This window comes from Eucyclogobius newberryi, unplaced genomic scaffold (assembly GCF_026437365.1).
Source record: "Eucyclogobius newberryi isolate DKJ021-1_F unplaced genomic scaffold, fEucNew1.0.hap1 SCAF_4, whole genome shotgun sequence".
Lineage (NCBI taxonomy): Eukaryota > Metazoa > Chordata > Actinopteri > Gobiiformes > Gobiidae > Eucyclogobius > Eucyclogobius newberryi.
The window spans coordinates 40,926,866-40,954,366 of record NW_027316056.1 but is presented as its reverse complement, the minus strand read 5'-3'; the positions used below and the strand labels follow the sequence as shown (position 1 = coordinate 40,954,366).

The following is a 27,501-nucleotide window of genomic DNA, read 5'->3' as shown; positions in this document are numbered from 1 at the left end:
GCTGATCCAAAATGGCGTCCGCGGCCCCTCCCCTCACGGCCCCGCCCCTCGCGCTGCTCTTGGCGCTCGTCTTATCCACAGGCGGCGCTCTCGCCTCCAACGCCACGTCCAACGCCACCAAAGCCAAGTGCGGCGGACGCACCGAGTGCATCGCCGGCGTCATCCTGCCCCTGTGGGAGCCGGTGGACCCCACCCTCTCCGAGCGAATCTCCAGGGCCACCATCTACTTCCTGGGGCTGGCGTACATGTTCCTGGGCGTGTCCATCATCGCCGATCGCTTCATGGCGTCCATCGAGGTCATCACGTCGCAAGAGCGTCAGATCACCATTAAAAAACCCAACGGGGAGAAGGTCACGACCACCGTGCGCATCTGGAACGAGACGGTCTCCAACCTGACGCTGATGGCGTTGGGCTCGTCGGCGCCGGAGATCCTGCTGTCGGTCGTGGAAGTCTGTGGCCACGACTTCCACGCCGGCGAACTGGGCCCGAACACCATCGTCGGGAGCGCGGCGTTCAACATGTTCGTCATCATCGGCCTCTGCGTTTCCGTCATTCCCAACGGCGAAACGAGGAAAGTGAAGCACTTGAGGGTGTTCTTTGTCACGGCCACGTGGAGCGTCTTCGCTTACACGTGGCTCTACATGATCCTGGCGGTTTCCAGCCCCGGCGTGGTGGAGATCTGGGAGGGGCTTCTGACGCTCTTGTTCTTCCCGCTCTGCGTCGGCCTCGCGTACGTCGCCGACAGACGCCTGCTCTTCTACAAGTACGTCCACAAGCGATATCGTGCGGGGAAGCAGAGGGGCGTGATCATCGAGACGGAGGGCGAGCCCGACGCGCCGCTCAAGTCCGACGTGGAGATGCTGAGAGCCAACGGCGAGGAGCTGGAGGCGTGTCTCGAGTGGGACGAGGAAGAGTCGCGCAGGGAGGTGGCGGCCATTTTGAAGGATCTCAAGCAGAAGCATCCGGAGAAGGACTTGGAGCAGCTAACGGAGCTCGCTAACTACCAAGTGCTAAACCAGCAGCAGAAGAGCCGGGCGTTTTACCGTTGCCAGGCGACGCGGATCATGACGGGCGCAGGGAACGTGCTGAAGAAGCGCGCGGTGGAGCAAGCCAAGCGCGCCGCCAACACGTTTGAGTTCAGCTCGGACGCGCTGGCCAACTACACCAAGGTTTATTTTGAGCCGGGTTCATACCAGTGTCTGGAGAACTGCGGCAGCGTCGCCCTGAACGTGGTGCGACAGGGCGGCGACCTGACGCAACGGGTTTACGTCGACTTTCAGACGGAAGACGGCACCGCCAACGCCGGCTCGGACTACGCGTCCGCCCACGGCACGGTCGTGTTCGAGCCGGGCGAGACGGAGAAGGAGATCCGCCTGGAGATCATAGACGACGACATATTTGAAGAGGACGAACACTTCCTGGTGAATCTGAGCGGCGTGCGCGGCGACGGCAAAGACGCCGTGGTGGGGCTGGGCCTGCCCTGCACCGCCACCGTCACCATCTTCGACGACGACCACGCCGGCATCTTCACGTTCGAGGAGGCGGAGGTGACGGTGAGCGAGAGCGTGGGCGTGATGGAGGTGAGGGTGCTCAGGACGTCCGGCGCGCGCGGAGCCGTTGCCGTGCCGTTCAAAACCATGGAGGGGACGGCCAAAGGGGGCGGAGAGGACTTCGAGGACACGCACGGCGTCCTGGAGTTTGACAACAACGAGATCGTGTGAGTAGAACCCAAACGAGCGCGAGTCGTGAAGAGCACGTTTTATTCTTCTGAGAAACAGGAAGTGTTAGCATGCTAGCTGTTGTTAGCGAGCATTTCATTTCACAAAGAAACAAACGGTTTTCAATCCTAATCCTTATTTTATTGTGAAATATGATATTTGCCAAATCAAATGTGAAAAATATTAGAATTCTTGCATTTCACGTCCAAAGCCCTGAATTTATCCAGAATCCTCCTAAATATAATGAATATGACCTGACACAGTCTGACCACATGACCTGACACAGTCTGACCACATGACCTGACACAGTCTGACCACATGACCTGACACAGTCTGACCACATGACCTGACACAGTCTGACCACATGACCTACAGTCTGACCACATGACCTACAGTCTGACCACATGACCTGACACAGTCTGACCACATGACCTGACACAGTCTGACCACATGACCTACAGTCTGACCACATGACCTGACACAGTCCGACCACATGACCTGCAGTCTGACCACATGACATGCAGTCTGACCACATGACCTGACACAGTCTGACCACATGACCTACAGTCTGACCACATGACCTGACACAGTCTGACCACATGACCTGCAGTCAGACCACATGACCTGACACAGTCTGACCACATGACCTGACACAGTCTGACCACATGACCTGCAGTCTGACCACATGACCTGACACAGTCTGACCACATGACCTACAGTCTGACCACATGACCTGCAGTATGACCACATGACATGCAGTCTGACCACATGACCTGACACAGTCTGACCACATGTCCTACAGTATGACCACATGACCTGACACAGTCTGACCACATGACTTGCAGTCTGACCACATGACCAACAGTCTGACCACATGACCTGACACAGTCTGACCACATGACCTGACACAGTCTGACCACATGACCTGCAGTCTGACCACATGACCTGCAGTCTGACCACATGACCTGACACAGTCTGACCACATGACCTGACACAGTCTGACCACATGACCTGCAGTCTGACCACATGACCTGACACAGTCCGACCACATGACCTGCAGTCAGACCACATGACCTGCAGTCTGACCACATGACCTGCAGTCTGACCACATGACCTGACACAGTCCGACCACATGACCTGCAGTCTGACCACATGACATGCAGTCTGACCACATGACCTGACACAGTCTGACCACATGACCTACAGTCTGACCACATGACCTGACACAGTCTGACCACATGACCTACAGTCTGACCACATGACCTGACACAGTCTGACCACATGACCTGACACAGTCTGACCACATGTCCTACAGTCTGACCACATGACCTGCAGTCTGACCACATGACCTGACACAGTCTGACCACATGACCTGCAGTCTGACCACATGACCTGCAGTCTGACCACATGACCTACAGTCTGACCACATGACCTGACACAGTCTGACCACATGACCTGCAGTCTGACCACATGACCTGACACAGTCTGACCACATGACCTACAGTCTGACTACATGACCTGACACAGTCTGACCACATGACCTGCAGTCTGACCACATGACCTGACACAGTCCGACCACATGACCTGCAGTCAGACCACATGACCTGACACAGTCTGACCACATGACCTACAGTCTGACCACATGACCTGCAGTATGACCACATGACCTGACACAGTCCGACCACATGACCTGCAGTCTGACCACATGACATGCAGTCTGACCACATGACCTGACACAGTCTGACCACATGACCTGCAGTCTGACCACATGACCTGACACAGTCCGACCACATGACCTGCAGTCAGACCACATGACCTGACACAGTCTGACCACATGACCTACAGTCTGACCACATGACCTGACACAGTCTGACCACATGACCTGCAGTCTGACCACATGACCTGACACAGTCTGACCACATGACCTGCAGTCTGACCACATGACCTGACACAGTCCGACCACATGACCTGGAGAATGCACCAGACTTCAGGTTTATGTCCCATGTCACTCAATAAAGGCAATTAAGGTTTATTAAAGGTCATTTAAAGTAATTAAAGGTCATTAAAGGTCATTAAAGATCATTCAAGGTCACTGAAGGTCATTAAAGGTCACTGAAGGTCATTAAAGGTCATTAAAGATCATTAAAGGTCATTAAAGATCAATAAAGATCATTCAAGGTAACTGAAGGTCATTAAAGGTCATTAAAGGTCATTAAAGGTCACTGAAGGTCATTGAAGGTCATTAAATGTGCACTGAAGGTCATTAAAGGTGCACTGAAGGTCATTAAAGGTCACTGAAGGTCATTAAAGGTGCACTGAAGGTCATTAAAGGTCATTAAAGGTGCACTGAAGGTCATTAAAGGTCACTGAAGGTCATTAAAGGTCACTGAAGGTCATCAAAGGTCATTAAAGGTGCACTGTGAGACTTTTCTGGTGTAAACCACCTGTTTGTTGACATGCAAATATCCTTCGTTTATCTGGAATGTTCCACAGTCTGGCATTAGATGAGACTCGTCATGGAGACGGTCGTTTCTGCTCACCGACTGGCAGTTTAGGTGGTTTTACCGCAGCCAATCCTAAAAGCATGTTGTCTGGAGCAGAGGTCAGGTGCTGGGGTCATGTGTCTGGAGCAGAGGTCAGAGGTCAGGTGCTGGGGTCATGTGTCTGGAGCAGAGGTCAGAGGTCATGTGCTGGGGTCATGTGTCTGGAGCAGAGGTCAGAGGTCAGGTGCTTGGGTCATGTGACGTCTATAATGTTCATTCTCAGGAAATGAACATCGAACGCTAATTTATTTAATTTGTTTTTGATCAGATTTTGTATCATTCATTTCTCTGTGACGGTCTTGACCCGTCTGCAAAAGTACATTCCAAAAGTACATTCCAAAAGTACATTCCATAGTATCCATGTATCGTGTCCATGGCAGGAGTTCTGAGTTCTCCTGGTGGCGCTGTTTCTCCAACAGTTGCCTTTCCCTGTGAATAATGACCTTTGACCTTTGACCTGGAGTTATGAAGAAACATGACACGTTTCACCAGAAGAACATGTGACTTTGAGCTCCGCCTCTGAGCTCCTCCCACTCTTCATCTGTCAAAACAACATGAGCTTCTGTTTACATTTGTGTTTCATAGAACTGAAGTTATTCTTTAGATAATCCTGGGAAAACATCTCAGTCAGAGGTTATAAAGGTCAGAGGTTATAAAGGTCAGAGGTTACAAAGGTCAGAGGTTATAAAGGTCAGAGGTTATAAAGGTCACAGGTTATAAAGGTCATGTCTTTGTTTAATGTCTTGGTTTTAATAACTCTTTATTTGTAAAAAAATAAAAAAGTCTGTTTCTCTTTCCACACATCAAAGCTTTAGACCTTTTGTCCTCCAGACCTTGAGTCTCAGGTCAGTTCTATTTGGTACAAAACCTTTGGTCATAAAACTTTACCAGTTTAAGATTGAAATGTCTGTGTTTAGTTTGTATGTTCAGTATAAGACCTGTACAGGAACCTCAGGCACCACATGACTCTCAGTATAAGACCTTTGAGCTTCACAGTCTGGATCACACCAGCAACGCTCTGATTTCACCTGAAATAATCTATATGTTTTTATTTCCCTTGCCATATAAATCTAGAGATTGTTTTATTCCATCATCAAACAATCTGTGAGGATTTGTTCCATTCGTTTGGAGATAATTGAGGTGAATAAACGATTCAGAATAGAAATAGTCTCTATGAGGCTCAGTCTAGTCGCTCCTTCACTTCTTTTGGTGTCAGGGATATGATGGCTTTAGAGCTTTATACACTCTGAGGTGTGTCTTTAGAGCTTTATACCGCTCTGAGGTGTGTCTTTAGAGCTTTATACACTCTGATGTGTGTCTTTAGAGCTTTATACCGCTCTGAGGTGTGTCTTTAGAGCTTTATAACACTCTGAGGTGTGTCTTTAGAGCTTTATACCGCTCTGAGGTGTGTCTTTAGAGCTTTATACACTCTGATGTGTGTCTTTAGAGCTTTATACCGCTCTGAGGTGTGTCTTTAGAGCTTTATACCGCTCTGAGGTGTGTCTTTAGAGCTTTATAACACTCTGAGGTGTGTCTTTAGAGCTTTATACCGCTCTGAGGTGTGTCTTTAGAGCTTTATATCACTCTGAGGTGTGTCTTTAGAGCTTTATAACATTCTAAGGTGTGTCTTTAGAGCTTTATACCGCTCTGAGGTGTGTCTTTAGAGCTTTATATCACTCTGAGGTGTGTCTTTAGAGCTTTATACCGCTCTGAGGTGTGTCTTTAGAGCTTTATAACACTCTGAGGTGTGTCTTTAGAGCTTTATACCGCTCTGAGGTGTGTCTTTAGAGCTTTATATCACTCTGAGGTGTGTCTTTAGAGCTTTATAACATTCTAAGGTGTGTCTTTAGAGCTTTATACCGCTCTGAGGTGTGTCTTTAGAGCTTTATACCACTCTGAGGTGTGTCTTTAGAGCTTTATATCACTCTGAGGTGTGTCTTTAGAGCTTTATACACTCTGAGGTGTGTCTTTAGAGCTTTATACACTCTGATGTGTGTCTTTAGAGCTTTATACACTCTGATGTGTGTCTTTAGAGCTTTATACCACTCTGAGGTGTGTCTTTAGAGCTTTATACACTCTGAGGTGTGTCTTTAGAGCTTTATACACTCTGATGTGTGTCTTTAGAGCTTTATACCACTCTGAGGTGTGTCTTTAGAGCTTTATATACTCTGAGGTGTGTCTTTAGAGCTTTATATCACTCTGAGGTGTGTCTTTAGAGCTTTATACACTCTGAGGTGTGTCTTTAGAGCTTTATACACTCTTAGGTGTGTCTTTAGAGCTTTATACCGCTCTGAGGTGTGTCTTTAGAGCTTTATACCGGTCTGAGGTGTGTCTTTAGAGCTTTATACCACTCTGAGGTGTGTCTTTAGAGCTTTATATCACTCTGAGGTGTGTCTTTAGAGCTTTATACACTCTGAGGTGTGTCTTTAGAGCTTTATATCACTCTGAGGTGTGTCTTTAGAGCTTTATACCGCTCTGAGGTGTGTCTTTAGAGCTTTATACCAATCTGAGGTGTGTCTTTAGAGCTTTATATCACTCTGATGTGTGTCTTTAGAGCTTTATACACTCTGAGGTGTGTCTTTAGAGCTTTATACACTCTGAGGTGTGTCTTTAGAGCTTTATATCACTCTGAGGTGTGTCTTTAGAGCTTTATACACTCTGAGGTGTGTCTTTAGAGCTTTATACCACTCTGAGGTGTGACTTTAGAGCTTTATACCACTCTGAGGTGTGTCTTTAAAGCTTTATTACACTCTGAGGTGTGTCTTTAGAGCTTTATACCGCTCTGAGGTGTGTCTTTAGAGCTTTATATCACTCTGATGTGTGTCTTTAGAGCTTTATATCACTCTGAGGTGTGTCTTTAGAGCTTTATACCGCTCTGAGGTGTGTGTTTAGAGCTTTATATCACTCTGATTTGTGTCTTTAGAGCTTTATACCACTCTGAGGTGTGTCTTTAGGGCTTTATACACTCTGAGGTGTGTCTTTAGAGCTTTATACACTCTGAGGTGTGTCTTTAGAGCTTTATATCACTCTGAGGTGTGTCTTTAGAGCTTTATACCGCTCTGAGGTGTGTCTTTAGAGCTTTATAACATTCTAAGGTGTGTCTTTAGAGCTTTATACCGCTCTGAGGTGTGTCTTTAGAGCTTTATATACTCTGAGGTGTGTCTTTAGAGCTTTATACACTCTGAGGTGCGTCTTTAGAGCTTTATATCACTCTGAGGTGTGTCTTTAGAGCTTTATACACTCTGAGGTGTGTCTTTAGAGCTTTATACACTCTGAGGTGTGTCTTTAGAGCTTTATACCGCTCTGAGGTGTGTCTTTAGAGCTTTATACCGCTCTGACGTGTGTCTTTAGAGCTTTATATCACTCTGAGGTGTGTCTTTAGAGCTTTATAAAATTCTAAGGTGTGTCTTTAGAGCTTTATACCGCTCTGAGGTGTGTCTTTAGAGCTTTATAACACTCTGAGGTGTGTCTTTAGAGCTTTATACCGCTCTGAGGTGTGTCTTTAGAGCTTTATATAACTCTGAGGTGTGTCTTTAGAGCTTTATAACATTCTAAGGTGTGTCTTTAGAGCTTTATACCGCTCTGAGGTGTGTCTTTAGAGCTTTATACCACTCTGAGGTGTGTCTTTAGAGCTTTATATCACTCTGAGGTGTGTCTTTAGAGCTTTATACACTCTCAGGTGTGTCTTTAGAGCTTTATACACTCTGATGTGTGTCTTTAGAGCTTTATACACTCTGATGTGTGTCTTTAGAGCTTTATACCACTCTGAGGTGTGTCTTTAGAGCTTTATACACTCTGAGGTGTGTCTTTAGAGCTTTATACACTCTGATGTGTGTCTTTAGAGCTTTATACCACTCTGAGGTGTGTCTTTAGAGCTTTATATACTCTGAGGTGTGTCTTTAGAGCTTTATATCACTCTGAGGTGTGTCTTTAGAGCTTTATACACTCTGAGGTGTGTCTTTAGAGCTTTATACACTCTTAGGTGTGTCTTTAGAGCTTTATACCGCTCTGAGGTGTGTCTTTAGAGCTTTATACCGGTCTGAGGTGTGTCTTTAGAGCTTTATACCACTCTGAGGTGTGTCTTTAGAGCTTTATATCACTCTGAGGTGTGTCTTTAGAGCTTTATACACTCTGAGGTGTGTCTTTAGAGCTTTATATCACTCTGAGGTGTGTCTTTAGAGCTTTATACCGCTCTGAGGTGTGTCTTTAGAGCTTTATACCACTCTGAGGTGTGTCTTTAGAGCTTTATATCACTCTGATGTGTGTCTTTAGAGCTTTATACACTCTGAGGTGTGTCTTTAGAGCTTTATACACTCTGAGGTGTGTCTTTAGAGCTTTATATCACTCTGAGGTGTGTCTTTAGAGCTTTATACACTCTGAGGTGTGTCTTTAGAGCTTTATACCACTCTGAGGTGTGACTTTAGAGCTTTATACCACTCTGAGGTGTGTCTTTAAAGCTTTATTACACTCTGAGGTGTGTCTTTAGAGCTTTATACCGCTCTGAGGTGTGTCTTTAGAGCTTTATATCACTCTGATGTGTGTCTTTAGAGCTTTATATCACTCTGAGGTGTGTCTTTAGAGCTTTATACCGCTCTGAGGTGTGTGTTTAGAGCTTTATATCACTCTGATTTGTGTCTTTAGAGCTTTATACCACTCTGAGGTGTGTCTTTAGGGCTTTATACACTCTGAGGTGTGTCTTTAGAGCTTTATACACTCTGAGGTGTGTCTTTAGAGCTTTATATCACTCTGAGGTGTGTCTTTAGAGCTTTATACCGCTCTGAGGTGTGTCTTTAGAGCTTTATAACATTCTAAGGTGTGTCTTTAGAGCTTTATACCGCTCTGAGGTGTGTCTTTAGAGCTTTATATACTCTGAGGTGTGTCTTTAGAGCTTTATACACTCTGAGGTGCGTCTTTAGAGCTTTATATCACTCTGAGGTGTGTCTTTAGAGCTTTATACACTCTGAGGTGTGTCTTTTAGAGCTTTATACACTCTGAGGTGTGTCTTTAGAGCTTTATACCGCTCTGAGGTGTGTCTTTAGAGCTTTATACCGCTCTGACGTGTGTCTTTAGAGCTTTATATCACTCTGAGGTGTGTCTTTAGAGCTTTATAAAATTCTAAGGTGTGTCTTTAGAGCTTTATACCGCTCTGAGGTGTGTCTTTAGAGCTTTATAACACTCTGAGGTGTGTCTTTAGAGCTTTATAACATTCTAAGGTGTGTCTTTAGAGCTTTATACCGCTCTGAGGTGTGTCTTTAGAGCTTTATACCACTCTGAGGTGTGTCTTTAGAGCTTTATATCACTCTGAGGTGTGTCTTTAGAGCTTTATACACTCTGAGGTGTGTCTTTAGAGCTTTATACACTCTGATGTGTGTCTTTAGAGCTTTATACACTCTGATGTGTGTCTTTAGAGCTTTATACCACTCTGAGGTGTGTCTTTAGAGCTTTATACACTCTAAGGTGTGTCTTTAGAGCTTTATACACTCTGATGTGTGTCTTTAGAGCTTTATACCACTCTGAGGTGTGTCTTTAGAGCTTTATATACTCTGAGGTGTGTCTTTAGAGCTTTATATCACTCTGAGGTGTGTCTTTAGAGCTTTATACACTCTGAGGTGTGTCTTTAGAGCTTTATACACTCTTAGGTGTGTCTTTAGAGCTTTATACCGCTCTGAGGTGTGTCTTTAGAGCTTTATACCGGTCTGAGGTGTGTCTTTAGAGCTTTATACCACTCTGAGGTGTGTCTTTAGAGCTTTATATCACTCTGAGGTGTGTCTTTAGAGCTTTATACACTCTGAGGTGTGTCTTTAGAGCTTTATATCACTCTGAGGTGTGTCTTTAGAGCTTTATACCGCTCTGAGGTGCGTCTTTAGAGCTTTATACCACTCTGATGTGTGTCTTTAGAGCTTTATACCGCTCTGAGGTGTGTCTTTAGAGCTTTATACACTCTGAGGTGTGTCTTTAGAGCTTTATATCACTCTGAGGTGTGTCTTTAGAGCTTTATACACTCTGAGGTGTGTCTTTAGAGCTTTATACCACTCTGAGGTGTGACTTTAGAGCTTTATACCACTCTGAGGTGTGTCTTTAAAGCTTTATTACACTCTGAGGTGTGTCTTTAGAGCTTTATACCGCTCTGAGGTGTGTCTTTAGAGCTTTATATCACTCTGATGTGTGTCTTTAGAGCTTTATATCACTCTGAGGTGTGTCTTTAGAGCTTTATACCGCTCTGAGGTGTGTCTTTAGAGCTTTATATCACTCTGATGTGTGTCTTTAGAGCTTTATACCACTCTGAGGTGTGTCTTTAGGGCTTTATACACTCTGAGGTGTGTCTTTAGAGCTTTATACACTCTGAGGTGTGTCTTTAGAGCTTTATATCACTCTGAGGTGTGTCTTTAGAGCTTTATACCGCTCTGAGGTGTGTCTTTAGAGCTTTATAACATTCTAAGGTGTGTCTTTAGAGCTTTATACCGCTCTGAGGTGTGTCTTTAGAGCTTTATACACTCTGAGGTGTGTCTTTAGAGCTTTATACACTCTGAGGTGCGTCTTTAGAGCTTTATATCACTCTGAGGTGTGTCTTTAGAGCTTTATACACTCTGAGGTGTGTCTTTAGAGCTTTATACACTCTGAGGTGTGTCTTTAGAGCTTTATACCGCTCTGAGGTGTGTCTTTAGAGCTTTATACCGCTCTGAGGTGTGTCTTTAGAGTTTTATACCGCGCTGAGGTGTGTCTTTAGAGCTTTATTACACTCTGAGGTGTGTCTTTAGAGCTTTATTACACTCTGAGGTGTGTCTTTAGAGCTTTATACCGCTCTGAGGTGTGTCTTTAGAGCTTTATACCGCTCTGAGGTGTGTCTTTAGAGTTTTATACCGCTCTGAGGTGTGTCTTTAGAGCTTTATTACACTCTGAGGTGTGTCTTTAGAGCTTTATGCCACTCTGAGGTGTGTCTTTAGAGCTTTATACCGCTCTGAGGTGTGTCTTTAGAGCTTTATTACACTCTGAGGTGTGTCTTTAGAGCTTTGCAACACTTGGATGCCAACCGCCATAAAACAACAACAACAACAACAACCACTCTGAGGTGTGTCTTTAGAGCTTTATGCCACTCTGAGGTGTGTCTTTAGAGCTTTATTACACTCTGAGGTGTGTCTTTAGAGCTTTATACACTCTGAGGTGTGTCTTTTCTTGTTTGTTTCCTGATATTTTGGTGACAAGTTTTTTGTAGAAGGATTCAAACAATGATTGTATTTTGTCTTGTTTACATGATTCTGTTAGTCCTGGTTTAGTCCTGGTTTAGTTCTGGTTTAGTCCTGGTTTAGTTCTGCTTTATTCCTGGTTTAGTCCTGGTTTAGTCCTGGTTTAGTCCTGGTTTAGTCCTGGTCTAGTCCTGGTTTAGTCCTGGTTTAGTCCTGGTTTAGTCCTGGTTTAGTCCTAGTTTAGTCCTGGTTTAGTCTTGGTTTAGTCCTGGTTTAGTCCTGGTTTAGTTCTGGTTTAGTCCTGGTTTAGTCCTGGTTTAGTCCTGGTTTAGTCCTGGTCTAGTCCTGGTTTAGTCCTGGTTTAGTCCTAGTTTAGTCCTGGTTTAGTCCTGGTTTAGTCCAGGTTTAGTCCTAGTTTAGTCCTGGTTTAGTCCTGGTTTATTCCTGGTTTATTCCTGGTTTAGTCCTGGTTTAGTCCTAGTTTAGTTCTGGTTTAGTCCTGGTTTCAGTCCAGGTTTAGTCCTAGTTTAGTCCTGGTTTAGTTCTGGTCTAGTCCAGGTTTAGTCCTAGTTTAGTCCTGGTTTAGTCCTGGTTTAGTCTAGGTTTAGTCCTAGTTTAGTCCTGGTTTAGTCCTGGTTTAGTCCAGGCTTAGTCCTAGTTTAGTCCTGGTTTAGTTCTGGTCTAGTCCAGGTCTGGGTCTGTATCTTGCTGCTGTTTCCAGGCGTCGTAAACAAAGCCGTGTCTCTCCTTTTTTGGCGTCGCTGGAGTCGCTCTGCTCCTCGTCACTAACAGACAGATCGTCTCCAGGGCGACGCCGCTGCTGTAAAACGCTTCACACTGCTGCAAACACAACACAGATGCTGCAAACACAACACAGATGCCCTTCCGTTGTCATGGCGCGTGTCACTGAGTCTGTAGTGGAGCTGCAGATTGATTTTGTTTCACGTGAACAGAGACTCGACCAATCACAGAGCAGCATTGTGGCTTTTGGGGCGGAGCCAACGGTGAAACACTCAAACAAACCGAAACAAACATGGCGTCGTTGTGGAAACACAAAATGTGTCATTGTAAAACCTCCTCGTCATGGCGGTCTGTCGTTTCCTCGTCATGGCGGTCTGTCGTTTCCTCGTCATGGCGGTCTGTCGTTTCCTCGTCATGGCGGTCTGTCGTTTCCTCGTCATGGCGGTCTGTCGTTTCCTCGTCATGGCGGTCTGTCGTTTCCTCGTCATGGCGGTCTGTCATTTCCTCGTCATGGCGGTCTGTCGTTTCCTCGTCATGGCGGTCTGTCGTTTCCTCGTCATGGCGGTCTGTCGTTTCCTCGTCATGGCGGTCTGTCGTTTCCTCGTCATGGCGGTCTGTCGTTTCCTCGTCATGGCGGTCTGTCATTTCCTCGTCATGGCGGTCTGTCGTTTCCTCGTCATGGCGGTCTGTCGTTTCCTCGTCATGGCGGTCTGTTTCCTCGTCATGGCGGTCTGTTTCCTCGTCATGGCGGTCTGTCATTTCCTCGTCATGGCGGTCTGTCGTTTCCTCGTCATGGCTGTCTGTCGTTTCCTCGTCATGGCGGTCTGTCGTTTCCTCGTCATGGCGGTCTGTCGTTTCCTCTTCATGGCAGTCTGTCGTTTCCTCGTCATGGCGGTTTGTTTCCTCGTCATGGCGGTCTGTCGTTTCCTCGTCATGGCGGTCTGTTTCCTCGTCATGGCGGTCTGTCGTTTCCTCGTCATGGCGGTCTGTCGTTTCCTCGTCATGGCGGTCTGTCGTTTCCGCGTCATGGCGGTCTGTCGTTTCCTCGTCATGGCGGTCTGTCGTTTCCTCGTCATGGCGGTCTGTTTCCTCGTCATGGCGGTCTGTTTCCTCGTCATGGCGGTCTGTCGTTTCCTCGTCATGGCGGTCTGTCGTTTCCTCGTCATGGCGGTCTGTTTCCTCGTCATGGCGGTCTGTCGTTTCCTCGTCATGGCGGTCTGTTTCCTCGTCATGGCGGTCTGTCATTTCCTCGTCATGGCGGTCTGTCGTTTCCTCGTCATGGCGGTCTGTCGTTTCCTCGTCATGGCGGTCTGTCATTTCCTCGTCATGGCGGTCTGTCGTTTCCTCGTCATGGCGGTCTGTCGTTTCCTCGTCATGGCGGTCTGTCGTTTCCTCGTCATGGCGGTCTGTCGTTTCCTCGTCATGGCGGTCTGTCGTTTCCTCGTCATGGCGGTCTGTTTCCTCGTCATGGCGGTCTGTCGTTTCCTCGTCATGGCGGTCTGTCGTTTCCTCGTCATGGCGGTCTGTCGTTTCCGCGTCATGGCGGTCTGTCGTTTCCTCGTCATGGCGGTCTGTCGTTTCCTCGTCATGGCGGTCTGTTTCCTCGTCATGGCGGTCTGTCATTTCCTCGTCATGGCGGTCTGTCGTTTCCTCGTCATGGCGGTCTGTCGTTTCCTCGTCATGGCAGTCTGTCGTTTCCTCGTCATGGCGGTTTGTTTCCTCGTCATGGCGGTCTGTCGTTTCCTCGTCATGGCGGTCTGTTTCCTCGTCATGGCGGTCTGTCATTTCCTCGTCATGGCGGTCTGTCGTTTCCTCGTCATGGCGGTCTGTCGTTTCCTCGTCATGGCGGTCTGTTTCCTCGTCATGGCGGTCTGTCGTTTCCTCGTCATGGCGGTCTGTTTCCTCGTCATGGCGGTGTGTTTCCTCGTCATGGCGGTCTGTCATTTCCTCGTCATGGCGGTCTGTCGTTTCCTCGTCATGGCTGTCTGTCGTTTCCTCGTCATGGCGGTCTGTCGTTTCCTCGTCATGGCGGTCTGTCGTTTCCTCGTCATGGCGGTCTGTCGTTTCCTCGTCATTGCGGTCTGTTTCCTCGTCATGGCGGTCTGTTTCCTCGTCATGGCGGTCTGTTTCCTCGTCATGGCGGTCTGTCATTTCCTCGTCATGGCGGTCTGTCGTTTCCTCGTCATGGCGGTCTGTCGTTTCCTCGTCATGGCGGTCTGTTTCCTCGTCATGGCGGTCTGTCGTTTCCTCGTCATGGCGGTCTGTTTCCTCGTCATGGCGGTCTGTCATTTCCTCGTCATGGCGGTCTGTCGTTTCCTCGTCATGGCTGTCTGTCGTTTCCTCGTCATGGCGGTCTGTCGTTTCCTCGTCATGGCGGTCTGTCGTTTCCTCGTCATGGCAGTCTGTCGTTTCCTCGTCATGGCGGTTTGTTTCCTCGTCATGGCGGTCTGTCGTTTCCTCGTCATGGCGGTCTGTTTCCTCGTCATGGCGGTCTGTCATTTCCTCGTCATGGCGGTCTGTCGTTTCCTCGTCATGGCGGTCTGTCGTTTCCTCGTCATGGCGGTCTGTTTCCTCGTCATGGCGGTCTGTCGTTTCCTCGTCATGGCGGTCTGTTTCCTCGTCATGGCGGTGTGTTTCCTCGTCATGGCGGTCTGTCGTTTCCTCGTCATGGCTGTCTGTCGTTTCCTCGTCATGGCGGTCTGTCGTTTCCTCGTCATGGCGGTCTGTCGTTTCCTCGTCATGGCAGTCTGTCGTTTCCTCGTCATGGCGGTTTGTTTCCTCGTCATGGCGGTCTATCGTTTCCTCGTCATGGCGGTCTGTCGTTTCCTCGTCATGGCGGTCTGTTTCCTCGTCATGGCGGTCTGTCGTTTCCTCGTCATGGCGGTCTGTCGTTTCCTCGTCATGGCGGTCTGTCGTTTCCTCGTCATGGCGGTCCGTCGTTTCCTCGTCATGGCGGTCTGTCGTTTCCTCGTCATGGCGGTCTGTCGTTTCCTCGTCATGGCGGTCTGTCGTTTCCTCGTCATGGCGGTCTGTTTCCTCGTCATGGCGGTCTGTCGTTTTCTCGTCATGGCGGTCTGTTTCCTCGTCATGGCGGTCTGTCGTTTCCTCGTCATGGCGGTCTGTCATTTCCTCGTCATGGCGGTCTGTCGTTTCCTCGTCATGGCGGTCTGTCGTTTCCTCGTCATGGCGGTCTGTTTCCTCGTCATGGCCGTCTGTCGTTTCCTCGTCATGGCGGTCTGTCGTTTCCTCGTCATGGCGGTCTGTCGTTTCCTCGTCATGGCGGTCTGTCGTGGAGTCCAAGGCCCAGAGCGAGAAGCAGGGGGAGCATGTGCTGTAGTCCAGGGTCAGGTCAGGGACAAGGTTTGGGCCAGACATTCAGCAAAAACAAGTCGGTCACATCAGAGACCACATTTTACATTCAATATATAAATATATAAATCTCCTTGAACCGACACCTTAACGTGGTGGAGGGGTTTGAGTGCCCGAATGATCCTGGGAGCTATGTTGTCGGGGGCTTCATGCCCCTGGTAGGGTCTCCCAAGGCAAACAGGTCCTAGGTGACGGGTCAGACAAAGATCGGTTCAGAAGCCCCCTATGATGACAACACAAACAAGGCAGTTTACGTCGCCCGGATCGGCGTCACCGGGGCCCCATCCTGGAGCCAGGCCTGGGATGGGTGCTCCATGGCGAGCGCCTGGTGGCCGGGTCTTACCCCACGGGGCCCGGCCGGGCACAGCCCGAAAGAGCGACGTGGGGCTGCCCTCCCGTGGGCCCACCACCCGCAGGAGGATCCATAAGGGGCCGGTGCAGAGAGATCTGGGCGGCAGTCGACGGCAGGGGCCTCGGCGACCAGATCTCCAGACACAGAGACTAACTCTGGGGACATGGAATGTCACCTCGCTGGGGGGGAAAGAGCCTGAGCTTGTGCGGGAGGTTGAGCGATACGACTAGATATAGTCGGCCTCACCTCCACGCACAGTTGGGGCTCTGGAACCCGTCTCCTCGAGAGGGGCTGGACGCTCCACTTCTCTGGTGTTGCCCGCGGGGAGAGGCGGGGGGCTGGTGTGGGCTTGCGGATAGCCCCTCAGCTCAGCCGCCACGTGTTGGAGTTTACCCCGGTGAACGAGAGGGTCGCGTCCCTCCGCCTTCGGGTGGGGGACAGGTCTCTCACTGTTGTGGCGGCCTACGGGCCGAATAGCAGTGCAGAGTACCCGGCCTTCTTGGAGTCCTTGGGAGGAGTACTGGACAGTGCACCGACCGGGAACTCCGTTGTTCTACTGGGGGACTTCAACGCCCACGTGGGCAATGACAGTGACACCTGGAGAGGGGTGATCGGGAAGAACGGCTTCCCTGATCTGAACCCGAGCGGTGTTCAGTTATTGGACTTCTGTGCTAGCCACGGATTGTCCATAACGAACACCATGTTCAAGCACAAGGGTGTCCATCAGTGCACATGGCACCAGGACACCCTAGGCCGGAGGTCAATGATCGACTTTGTTGTCGTGTCATCAGACCTCCGGCCGCGTGTCTTGGACACTCGGGTGAAGAGAAGGGCAGAGTTGTCAACCGATCACCACCTGGTGGTGAGTTGGATCCGCTGGCGGAGGAGGAAGCCGGACAGACTTGGCAGACCCAAGCGCATTGTGAGGGTCTGTTGGGAACGTCTAGTGGAGCCCTCTGTCAGTAGGGTATTCAACTCGCACCTCCGGGAGAGCTTCTCCCATGTCCCGGGGGAGGCTGGGGACATTGAGTCCGAGTGGACCATGTTCTCCGCCTCCATTGTTGATGCGGCTGCTCGGAGCTGTGGTCGCAAGGTCTCCGGTGCCTGTCGTGGCGGTAACCCCCGAACCCGGTGGTGAACACCGGAAGTAAGGGATGCCGTCAGACTGAAGAAGGAGGCCTATCAGGCCACTCTGGCTTGTAGGTCTCCGGAGGTCATCGACGGGTATCGGCAGGCCAAGCGAGCCGCGGCTTGTGCTGTCGCAGAGGCAAAAACCCGGGCCTGGGAGGAGTTCGGGGAGGCCATGGAGGAGGACTATCGGTCGGCACCAAAGAAATTCTGGCAAACCGTCCGGCGCCTCAGGAGGGGAAAGCAGTGTCTCACCAACACCGTTTACGGAGCGGGTGGAGGCCTGCTGACCTCGACTGGGGATGTTGTCGGACGGTGGAAGGAATACTTTGAGGACCTCCTTAATCCCTCAGTCACGTCTTCCGAAGAGGAAGTAGAGACTGGGGACTCGGAGGCTGGCTCATCCATCACCCAAGCTGAAGTCACTGAGGTTGTTCGCAAACTCCTCGGTGGCAGGGCTCCGGGGGTGGATGAGATCCGCCCTGAGTACCTAAAGTCTCTGGATGTTGTAGGACTGTCTTGGTTGACACGTCTCTGCAACATCGCGTGGCGTCCGTGCCTCTGGACTGGCAGACCGGGGTGGTGGTGGAAGGGGGACCAGAGGGTGTGTTCCAACTACAGAGGGATCACACTCCTCAGCCTCCCGGGTAAGATCTATTCCAAGGTACTGGAGAGGAGAATCCGACCGATAGTCGAACCTCGGATTCAGGAGGAGCAGAGTGGTTTTCGTCCCGGTCGTGGAACACTGGACCAGCTCTATACCCTCCATCGGGTGCTCGAGGGCTCATGGGAGTTTGCCCAACCAGTCCACATGTGCTTTGTGGATCTGGAGAAGGCTTTCGACCGTGTCCCTCGGGGTGTCCTTTGGGGGGTGCTCCAGGAGTACGGGGTCCGGGGCCCTTTGCTCAGGGCTGTCCGGTCCCTGTATGGCCGGAGCAGGAGCTGTGTTCGCATTAAGTAAGTCAGTAAGTCAGACCTGTTCCCAGTGCATGTTGGACTCCGCCAGGGCTGCCCTTTGTCACCGGTTCTGTTCATAATTTTTATGGACAGAATTTCTAGGCGCAGTCAGGGGTCGGAGGGTGTCCGGTTTGGGGACCACAGGATCTCATCTCTGCTGTTTGCAGACGATGTTGTCCTGATGGCTCCATCAAACCCGGACCTGCAACATGCACTGGGACGGTTTGCAGCCGAGTGTGAAGCGGCTGGGATGAGAATCAGCTCCAAATCCGAGGCCATGGTTCTCGACCGGAAAAAGGGTGGCTTGCCCTCTCCAGGTGGGTGGGGTGTCCTTGCCCCAAGTGGAGGAGTTCAAGTATCTCGGGGTCTTGTTCACGAGTGAGGGAAGGATGGAGCGTGAGATCGACAGGCGGATCGGTGCAGCGGCTGCAGTGATGCAGTCGCTGCATCGACCGTTGTGGTAAAGAGGGAGCTGAGCCGAAAGGCAAAGCTCTCTATTTACCGGTCGGTCTACGTTCCTACCCTCACCTATGGTCATGAGCTTTGGGTAGTGACCGAAAGAACAAGATCGCGGATACAAGCGGTCGAAATGAGTTTCCTCCGCCGTGTGGCTGGGCGCTCCCTTAGAGATAAGGTGAGGAGCTCGGCCACACGGGGGGAGCTCGGAGTAGAGCCGCTGCTCCTCCACGTCGAGAGGAGCCAGCTGAGGTGACTCGGGCATCTGTTCCGGATGCCTCCTGGGCGCCTCCCTCGGGAGGTGTTTCAGGCATGTCCCACCGGGAAGAAGCCCCGGGGAAGACCCAGGACACGCTGGAGAGACTATGTCTCTCGGCTGGCCTGGGAACGCCTCGGGATCCCCCCTGAGGAGTTAGAGGAAGTGTCTGGGGAGAAGGAAGTCTGGGAGTCCCTGCTCAGACTGCTGCCCCCGCGACCCGGCCCCGGATAAAGCGGCAGAAGATGGATGGATAAATAAATATATAAATGTATAAATGTATAAATATATAAATATATAAATGTATAAATATATAAATATATAAATGTATAAATATATAAATATATAAATGTATAAATATATAAATATATAAATGTATAAATATATAAATATATAAGTGTCATTTGTTCCTTGTTGTGGTTCTGTATTTTCATCTTTTATTTCTGTCTTTAACTCTTTTTCTTTCACTTCTCCCTCGCTCCCCTTTCCTCTCTCTCTCTTTATCTCTTTTTTGTTTCCCTCTATTCCTTCCTCTCTCACTTTTACTTTCCTCCCCTCTCTCTCTCCCTCTCTCCCTCCCTCTCTCTCTCTCCCTCCCTCTCTCTCTCCTTCCCTCTCTCTCTCCCTCTCCCTCCCTCTCTCTCTCTCCCTCCCTCCCTCTCTCTCTCTCCCTCCCTCTCTCCCTCCCTCCCTCCCTCCCTCCCTCTCCCTCTCCCTCCCTCTCTCTCCCTCCCTCCCTCTCTTCATCCCTTCTTCAGTAAGTCTTTTCAGATAAACATAATCGATGACGATCAGTACGAGAAGAACAAGACCTTTTCGGTGGAGATGGGCGCGCCTCGGCTGCTGGAGATGAGTGAGAGGAAAGGTGTGGCTTCATCTGTGCCACGAGGTCCCGCCCACTCTCCGCAGAAGCTCCGCCCACTCACACATGACCTCTGACCCCTGTGTAACCCCTGTGTGACCCCTGTGTGACCCCTCAAACTCACACACATCAACCTGTTCAGGAGCGGCAGTGCTAGCCCGTTAGCCGTTAGCTTCATGTTATAGCGTTAGCAAAGCAAGTCTCATACTGAAAAAGACCCTCCACAGGGTCAGGGCAGAGGTCAACGACAGGGAGCTCTGCAAATCCTACAGGAAATGGTTCTGTTCCTGCTCCTGGTTCTGGCTCTAGTTCTGGTCCTGGTCCTGGTTCTGGCTCTAGTTCTGGTCCTGGTCCTGGTTCTGGCTCTAGTTCTGGCCCTGGCTCTGGTCCTGCTCCTGGCTCTAGTTCTGGTTCTGTTCCTGGTTCTGGTCCTGGTCCTGGTCCTGGTCCTGGTTCTGGTTCTGGTTCTGGTTCTGGTTCTGGCTCTTGTTCTGGTCCTGGTTCTGGCTCTAGTTCTGGTCCTGGTCCTGGTCCTGGTTCTGGTTCTGGCTCTAGTTCTGGTTCTGGTTCTGGCTCTTGTTCTGGTCCTGGTTCTGGCTCTAGTTCTGGTCCTGGTCCTGGTCCTGGTTCTGGTTCTGGCTCTAGTTCTGGTCCTGGTCCTGGTTCTGGCTCTTGTTCTGGTCCTGGTCCTGGTCCTGGTTCTGGCTCTAGTTCTGGTTCTGGTCCTGGTTCTGGCTCTAGTTCTGGTCCTGGTTCTGGCTCTAGTTCTGGTCCTGGTTCTGGTTCTGGCTCTAGTTCTGGTCCTGGTCCTGGTTCTGGCTCTTGTTCTGGTCCTGGTCCTGGTTCTGGCTCTAGTTCTGGTTCTGGTCCTGGTTCTGGCTCTAGTTCTGGTCCTGGTTCTGGCTCTAGTTCTGGTCCTGGTTCTGGTTCTGGTCCTGATGATGGTGACTGTGTTTCAGGAAGAGCTTCTTTGTTCCCATCATCGATCACGACGCGTACGATCGTCACTGCTCGTTCTACGTCCAGCTGCTCCGCCCGATGTGGGGCGTGGTCAGGGCCAGGCCAGGTCTGAAACACCCCTGACCTCTGACACCTGACATCTGACCCCTGACCTCTGACACCTGACATCTGACCCCTGACATCTGACCCCTAACATTGGTCCTCTGACATCTGACCCCTGACGTCTGACCTCTGACACCTGACCCCTGACATCTGTCATCTGACCCCTGACCTTTGACCCCTAACATCTGACCCCTGACATTGGTCCTCTGACACCTGACCTCTGACGCTTGACCTCTGTCCTCTTCTGCTTGGGCTGCTGTCGCTTTCAGAGCCAGTTGTTCATTTGCCTCGTTCGAGATGAACAAAAACAAAACACGATTGACGTTGAATCTTAAAAGGGCAAAAAAAACCTAAAACATTAACCATAATTCACTTCAATCTTAGTTTAGTTTTACTGCTGCTTCTGCTGATTCTCTTTGTTTCTGCTTTTCCTTTATAGCCATTTTGCTCCATGAAACAGGTGAGGATTTGGACTAGGTTTAGTCCTGGCTTAGCCCTGGTTTAGTCCTGGTTTAGTCCTGGCTTAGCCCTGGTTTAGTCCTGGTTTCGTCCTGGTTTCGTCCTGGTTTCGTCCTGGTTTAGTCCTAGTTTAGTCCTAGTTTAGTCCTGGTTTAGTCCTGGTTTAGTCCTAGTTTTGTCCTGGTTTAGTCCTGGTTTAGTCCTGGTTTAGTCCTGGTTTCGTCCTGGTTTAGTCCTGGTTTCGTCCTGGTTTCGTCCTGGTTTAGTCCTAGTTTAGTCCTAGTTTAGTCCTGGTTTAGTCCTGGTTTAGTCCTAGTTTCGTCCTGGTTTAGTCCTGGTTTAGTCCTGGTTTAGTCCTGGTTTAGTCCTAGTTTCGTCCTAGTTTCGTCCTAGTTTCGTCCTGGTTTAGCCCTGGTTTAGTCCTGGTTTAGTCCTGGTTTAGTCCAGGTTTAGTCCTGGTTTAGTCCTGGTTTAGTCCTGGTTTAGTCCTGGTTTAGCCCTGGTTTTGCCCTGGTTTTGCCCTGGTTTTGCCCTGGTTTAGTCCAGGTTTAGTCCTGGTTTAGTCCTGGTTTAGTCCTAGTTTCGTCCTGGTTTAGTCCTGGTTTAGTCCTGGTTTAGTCCTGGCTTAGCCCTGGTTTAGTCCTGGTTTAGTCCTGGTTTAGTCCTGGTTTAGTCCTAGTTTCGTCCTAGTTTCGTCCTAGTTTCGTCCTGGTTTAGTCCTGGTTTAGTCCTGGTTTAGTCCTGGTTTAGTCCTGGTTTAGTCCTGGTTTAGCCCTGGTTTTGCCCTGGTTTAGTCCAGGTTTAGTCCTGGTTTAGTCCTGGTTTAGTCCTAGTTTCGTCCTGGTTTAGTCCTGGTTTAGTCCTGGTTTAGTCCTGGTTTAGTCCTGGTTTAGTCCTGGTTTAGTCCTGGTTTAGCCCTGGTTTAGACCTGGTTTAGTCCTGCTTAGTCCTGGTTTAGTCCTGGTCTAGCCCTGGTTTAGTCCTGCTTTAGTCCTGCTTAGTCCTGGTTTAGTTTGCACATTTCCCTCTTTTAGTTTGTTTTTTTCTGCTTGAATTTCAAATCCATTGAAAAATCTCATTATTTTCCCCAAATGCTTAAATTGTCTCTTTTTGTGCCTTATTTTTCCAGGTGGATTTTTCAAAACAGGTGAGTTTATGTCTTTATTGTTCAGAAGTGTTTCCTGTGAAACTGCTGGTCACCGTGGTAACGGATGTTTGCTTCCTTCAGAGAGGCAGATCGCTGGTAAGACTTTCCTCAAACCGTTTACTTTCAATGTCGATAAAGACATAAAGTAAACAGTGGGTCATGTGACCAGCGTGGAGAAGATGGCCGCCTCACGACTGCATGTGTCTGAGTGTTTTAATATCTGTGAACTTTGACCTTCATAAAGGTCCCACACTCAGAGCTTTAACCTTCATAAAGGTCCCACACTCAGAGCTTTGACCTTCATAAAGGTCCCACACTCAGAGCTTTGACCTTCATAAAGGTCCCACACTCAGAGCTTTGACCTTCATAAAGGTCCCACACTCAGAGCTTTGACCTTCATAAAGGTCCCACACTCAGAGCTTTAACCTTCATAAAGGTCCCACACTCAGAGCTTTGACCTTCATAAAGGTCCCACACTCAGAGCTTTGACCTTCATAAAGGTCCCACACTCAGAGCTTTGACCTTCATAAAGGTCCCACACTCAGACCTTTGACCTTCATAAAGGTCCCACACTCAGAGCTTTGACCTTCATAAAGGTCCCACACTCAGAGCTTTGACCTTCATAAAGGTCCCACACTCAGAGCTTTGACCTTCATAAAGGTCCCACACTCAGAGCTTTGACCTTCATAAAGGTCCCACACTCAGAGCTTTGACCTTCATAAAGGTCCCACACTCAGAGCTTTGACCTTCATAAAGGTCCCACACTCAGAGCTTTGACCTTCATAAAGGTCCCAAACTCAGAGCTTTGACCTTCATAAAGGTCCCACACTCAGAGCTTTGACCTTCATAAAGGTCCCACACTCAGCGCTTTAACCTTCATAAAGGTCCCACACTCAGAGCTTTGACCTTCATAAAGGTCCCACACTCAGAGCTTTGACCTTCATAAAGGTCCCACACTCAGAGCTTTGACCTTCATAAAGGTCCCACACTCAGACCTTTGACCTTCATAAAGGTCCCACACTCAGAGCTTTGACCTTCATAAAGGTCCCACACTCAGAGCTTTGACCTTCATAAAGGTCCCACACTCAGAGCTTTGACCTTCATAAAGGTCCCACACTCAGAGCTTTAACCTTCATAAAGGTCCCACACTCAGAGCTTTGACCTTCATAAAGGTCCCACACTCAGAGCTTTGACCTTCATAAAGGTCCCACACTCAGAGCTTTGACCTTCATAAAGGTCCCACACTCAGAGCTTTGACCTTCATAAAGGTCCCACACTCAGAGCTTTGACCTTCATAAAGGTCCCACACTCAGCGCTTTAACCTTCATAAAGGTCCCACACTCAGAGCTTTGACCTTCATAAAGGTCCCACACTCAGAGCTTTGACCTTCATAAAGGTCCCACACTCAGAGCTTTGACCTTCATAAAGGTCCCACACTCAGAGCTTTGACCTTCATAAAGGTCCCACACTCAGAGCTTTGACCTTCATAAAGGTCCCACACTCAGAGCTTTGACCTTCATAAAGGTCCCACACTCAGCGCTTTGACCTTCATAAAGGTCCCACACTCAGAGCTTTGACCTTCATAAAGGTCCCACACTCAGAGCTTTGACCTTCATAAAGGTCCCACACTCAGAGCTTTAACCTTCATAAAGGTCCCACACTCAGCGCTTTAACCTTCATAAAGGTCCCACACTCAGAGCTTTGACCTTCATAAAGGTCCCACACTCAGAGCTTTGACCTTCATAAAGGTCCCACACTCAGAGATTTGACCTTCATAAGGGTCCCACACTCAGAGCGTTGACCTTCATAAAGGTCCCACACTCAGAGCTTTGACCTTCATAAAGGTCCCACACTCAGAGCTTTGACCTTCATAAAGGTCCCACACTCAGAGCTTTGACCTTCATAAAGGTCCCACACTCAGAGCTTTGACCTTCATAAAGGTCCCACACTCAGAGCTTTGACCTTCATAAAGGTCCCACACTCAGAGCTTTGACCTTCATAAAGGTCCCACACTCAGAGCTTTGACCTTCATAAAGGTCCCACACTCAGAGCTTTGACCTTCATAAAGGTCCCACACTCAGAGCTTTGACCTTCATAAAGGTCCCACACTCAGAGCTTTGACCTTCATAAAGGTCCCACACTCAGAGCTTTGACCTTCATAAAGGTCCCACACTCAGAGCTTTGACCTTCATAAAGGTCCCACACTCAGAGCTTTGACCTTCATAAAGGTCCCACACTCAGACCTTCACACAGCTTCATTGTTCCACATGTTCCAAAGCTAGAACAGTCTCTCTCGTCTCCTCGGATGAGCAGAAGGGGCGGGGCTCACCAGGATGAGTCAGCACGCGTCCCTGTTTCAGACCCTCCTCCAGGAAGCACTCTGCACCTGTAACACGCCTCCTCCCACTCACCTGTCTGCACCTGTCTCTTCACCTTTCATGAGGAGGCTGAGGGTTCATCTCTCCATGTGGAACTCATTTCAATGAGAACTGTTCTTGGATGTTTCCAGGTAAAGACATCTACAGGAAAGTCCAGGGACCAGAGGGGCCCTCCACCATCAGCATCACAGGTACCTGACCTGATTTAGTCCTGGTTTAGACCTGGTTTAGTCCTGGTTTAGACCTGGTTTAGTCCTGGTTTACACCTGGTTTACACCTGCTTTAGTCCTGGTTTAGTCCAGGTTTAGACCTGGTTTACACCTGGTTTAGTCCTGGTTTAGACCTGGTTTAGTCCAGGTTTAGACCTGGTTTACACCTGGTTTAGTCCTGGTTTAGACCTGGTTTAGTCCTGGTTTAGTCCTGGTTTAGACCTGGTTTATTCCTGGTTTAGAACTGGTTTAGACCTGGTCAGACCTGGTTTAGTCCTGGTTTGGTTCCAGACTCGGTGGACTGCTCGCTGAAGGAGCAGGAGGAGCGGAGGATCGCAGAGATGGGACGCCCGTCGTTGGGAGAACACAGTCGCCTGGAGGTCACGATCGAGGAGTCCTACGAGTTCAAGGTCGGGATCTTCAGAGAATGATCGGACTAGAACCTTCACGTTTGTCTGTGGTGCTGGGACTAGAACCTTCTCGTTTGTCTGTGGTTCTCAGTTCCTCTGCTTCTTCTCCAGAACACGGTGGATAAGCTGATTAAGAAGACAAACTTGGCTCTGCTGATCGGGACCAACAGCTGGAGGCAGCAGTTCATTGAGGCTGTCACCGTCAGCGCAGGTTCTGATCCTTTATAGTGTCACTTCCTGGTCCGACGGGTTCTCCTGCAGTACTTCCTCTTAACCCAGGGCGTTCTCCTGCAGTACTTCCTCTTAACCCAGGGCGTTCTCCTGCAGTACTTCCTCTTAACCCAGGGCGTTCTCCTGCAGTACTTCCTCTTAACCCAGGGCGTTCTCCTGCAGTACTTCCTCTTAACCCAGGGCGTTCTCCTGCAGTTCTTCCTCTAACCCCAGGCCGTTCTCCTGCAGTTCTTCCTCTAACCCCAGGCCGTTCTCCTGCAGTCCTTCCTCTAACCCCAGGGCGTTCTCCTGCAGTTCTTCCTCTAATCCCAGGGCGTTCTCCTGCAGTTCTTTGTCTTAAGCAAGGCGTTCTCCTGCAGTCCTTCCTCTAACCCCAGGCCGTTCTCCTGCAGTCCTTCCTCTAACCCCAGGGCGTTCTCCTGCAGTTCTTCCTCTAACCCCAGGGCGTTCTCCTGCAGTTCTTCCTCTAACCCCAGGCCGTTCTCCTGCAGTCCTTCCTCTAACCCCAGGGCGTTCTCCTGCAGTTCTTCCTCTAACCCCAGGCCGTTCTCCTGCAGTCCTTCCTCTAACCCCAGGGCGTTCTCCTGCAGTACTTCCTCTTAACCCAGGGCGTTCTCCTGCAGTTCTTCCTCTAACCCCAGGCCGTTCTCCTGCAGTCCTTCCTCTAACCCCAGGCCGTTCTCCTGCAGTCCTTCCTCTAACCCCAGGCCGTTCTCCTGCAGTCCTTCCTCTAACCCCAGGCCGTTCTCCTGCAGTTCTTCCTCTAACCCCAGGCCGTTATCCTGGAGTCCTTCCTCTAACCCCAGGGCATTCTCCTGCAGTTTTGTCTTAAACAAGGCATTCTCCTGTTGTTCTTCCTCTAACCCCAGGGCGTTCTCCTGCAGTTATTCCTCTAATCCCAGGGCGTTCTCCTGCAGTTCTTTGTCTTAAGCAAGGCGTTCTCCTGCAGTCCTTCCTCTAACCCCAGGGCATTCTCCTGCAGTTTTGTCTTAAACAAGGCATTCTCCTGTTGTTCTTCCTCTAACCCCAGGCCGTTCTCCTGCAGTTCTTCCTCTAACCCCAGGGCGTTCTCCTGCAGTTCTTCCTCTAACCCCAGGCCGTTCTCCCGCAGGTGAGGACTCGGACTCGGGCGGCGGCTCGGAGACTCCGCCCTCGTGCTGTGATTACCTCATGCACTTCCTGACGTTGCTATGGAAACTGGTGTTCGCGCTGGTCCCGCCCACGGACTACCTGAGTGGCTGGCCGTGCTTCTGCGTCTCCATCTGTGGCATCGGCGTTCTCACGGCGTTCATCGGGGACCTGGCGTCGCACTTCGGCTGCACCGTGGGCCTCAAGGACTCGGTGACGGCCGTCGTCTTCGTGGCTCTGGGGACGTCGGTACCAGGTGAAGGGGGCGGGGCCAACACGCACCTGTCCAACTCTAAGGTGGGCTCAAACTCTGAGGTCTGACCGTGTCCCTCATGTCCCTCATGTCCCGCAGACACGTTCGCCAGTAAAGTGGCGGCGGTGCAGGACCAGTACGCCGACGCCTCCATCGGGAACGTGACGGGCTCCAACGCCGTCAACGTGTTCCTGGGCATCGGCGTGGCCTGGTCCATCGCGGCGGTGGTGCACTGGTGGAGGGGCGAGGTGTTTAGGGTGGACCCGGGCACGCTGGCCTTCTCCGTCACGCTCTTCACCATCTTCGCCTTCGTCTGCATCGCTGTGCTCATCTACAGGCGCCGGCCCTCAATCGGGGGCGAGCTGGGGGGCCCCCGGGGGCCCAAGATCCTGACCACGGCCCTGTTCTTCAGCCTGTGGCTCATGTACATCGTGTTCTCGTCGCTGGAGGCCTACTGCCACGTGCAGGGCTTCTGAGGCCACGCCCCTTGCCCTGCCACGCCCCTCGTCCAGCCACTGTAACCATGGTTTCTGTGAAGTGTGATGTCATATTTATAATTATCTTCATTTTCCACTGAAGTCGATTCAAGATTAAAACATGAACGAAATAAAGACATAAAATATTGAAAAAACAGCAACATGTTTTCATATGTTTATAA

The 27,501-nt window shown here is 50.0% G+C and overlaps 1 protein-coding gene across 1 annotated transcript; it reads left to right on the top strand.

Moving 5' to 3' along the window:
* Positions 1-71: 71 nt before the first annotated feature.
* Positions 72-27,326, top strand: slc8a1a (solute carrier family 8 member 1a). The gene is made up of 9 exons (XM_072463375.1): positions 72-1,717; positions 19,463-19,569; positions 21,068-21,088; positions 22,217-22,242; positions 24,725-24,803; positions 25,113-25,231; positions 25,343-25,442; positions 26,574-26,846; positions 26,943-27,326. Exons 1-9 carry the CDS (start codon positions 246-248, stop codon positions 27,317-27,319), a joined length of 2,574 nt encoding a protein of 857 aa, XP_072319476.1. The 5' UTR covers positions 72-245; the 3' UTR covers positions 27,320-27,326.
* The last annotated feature ends 175 nt before the right edge of the window (positions 27,327-27,501 follow it).

Bases quoted from the DNA above. Each gene is read 5' to 3' on its own strand.
- slc8a1a (XM_072463375.1), top strand. From the start codon at position 246: ATGTTCCTGGGCGTGTCCATCATCGCCGATCGCTTCATGGCGTCCATC. The intron at 24,804-25,112 runs GTACCTGACCTG...GTTTGGTTCCAG, and splicing joins CTCCACCATCAGCATCACAG to ACTCGGTGGACTGCTCGCTG. The intron at 25,443-26,573 runs GTTCTGATCCTT...GTTCTCCCGCAG, and splicing joins GGCTGTCACCGTCAGCGCAG to GTGAGGACTCGGACTCGGGC.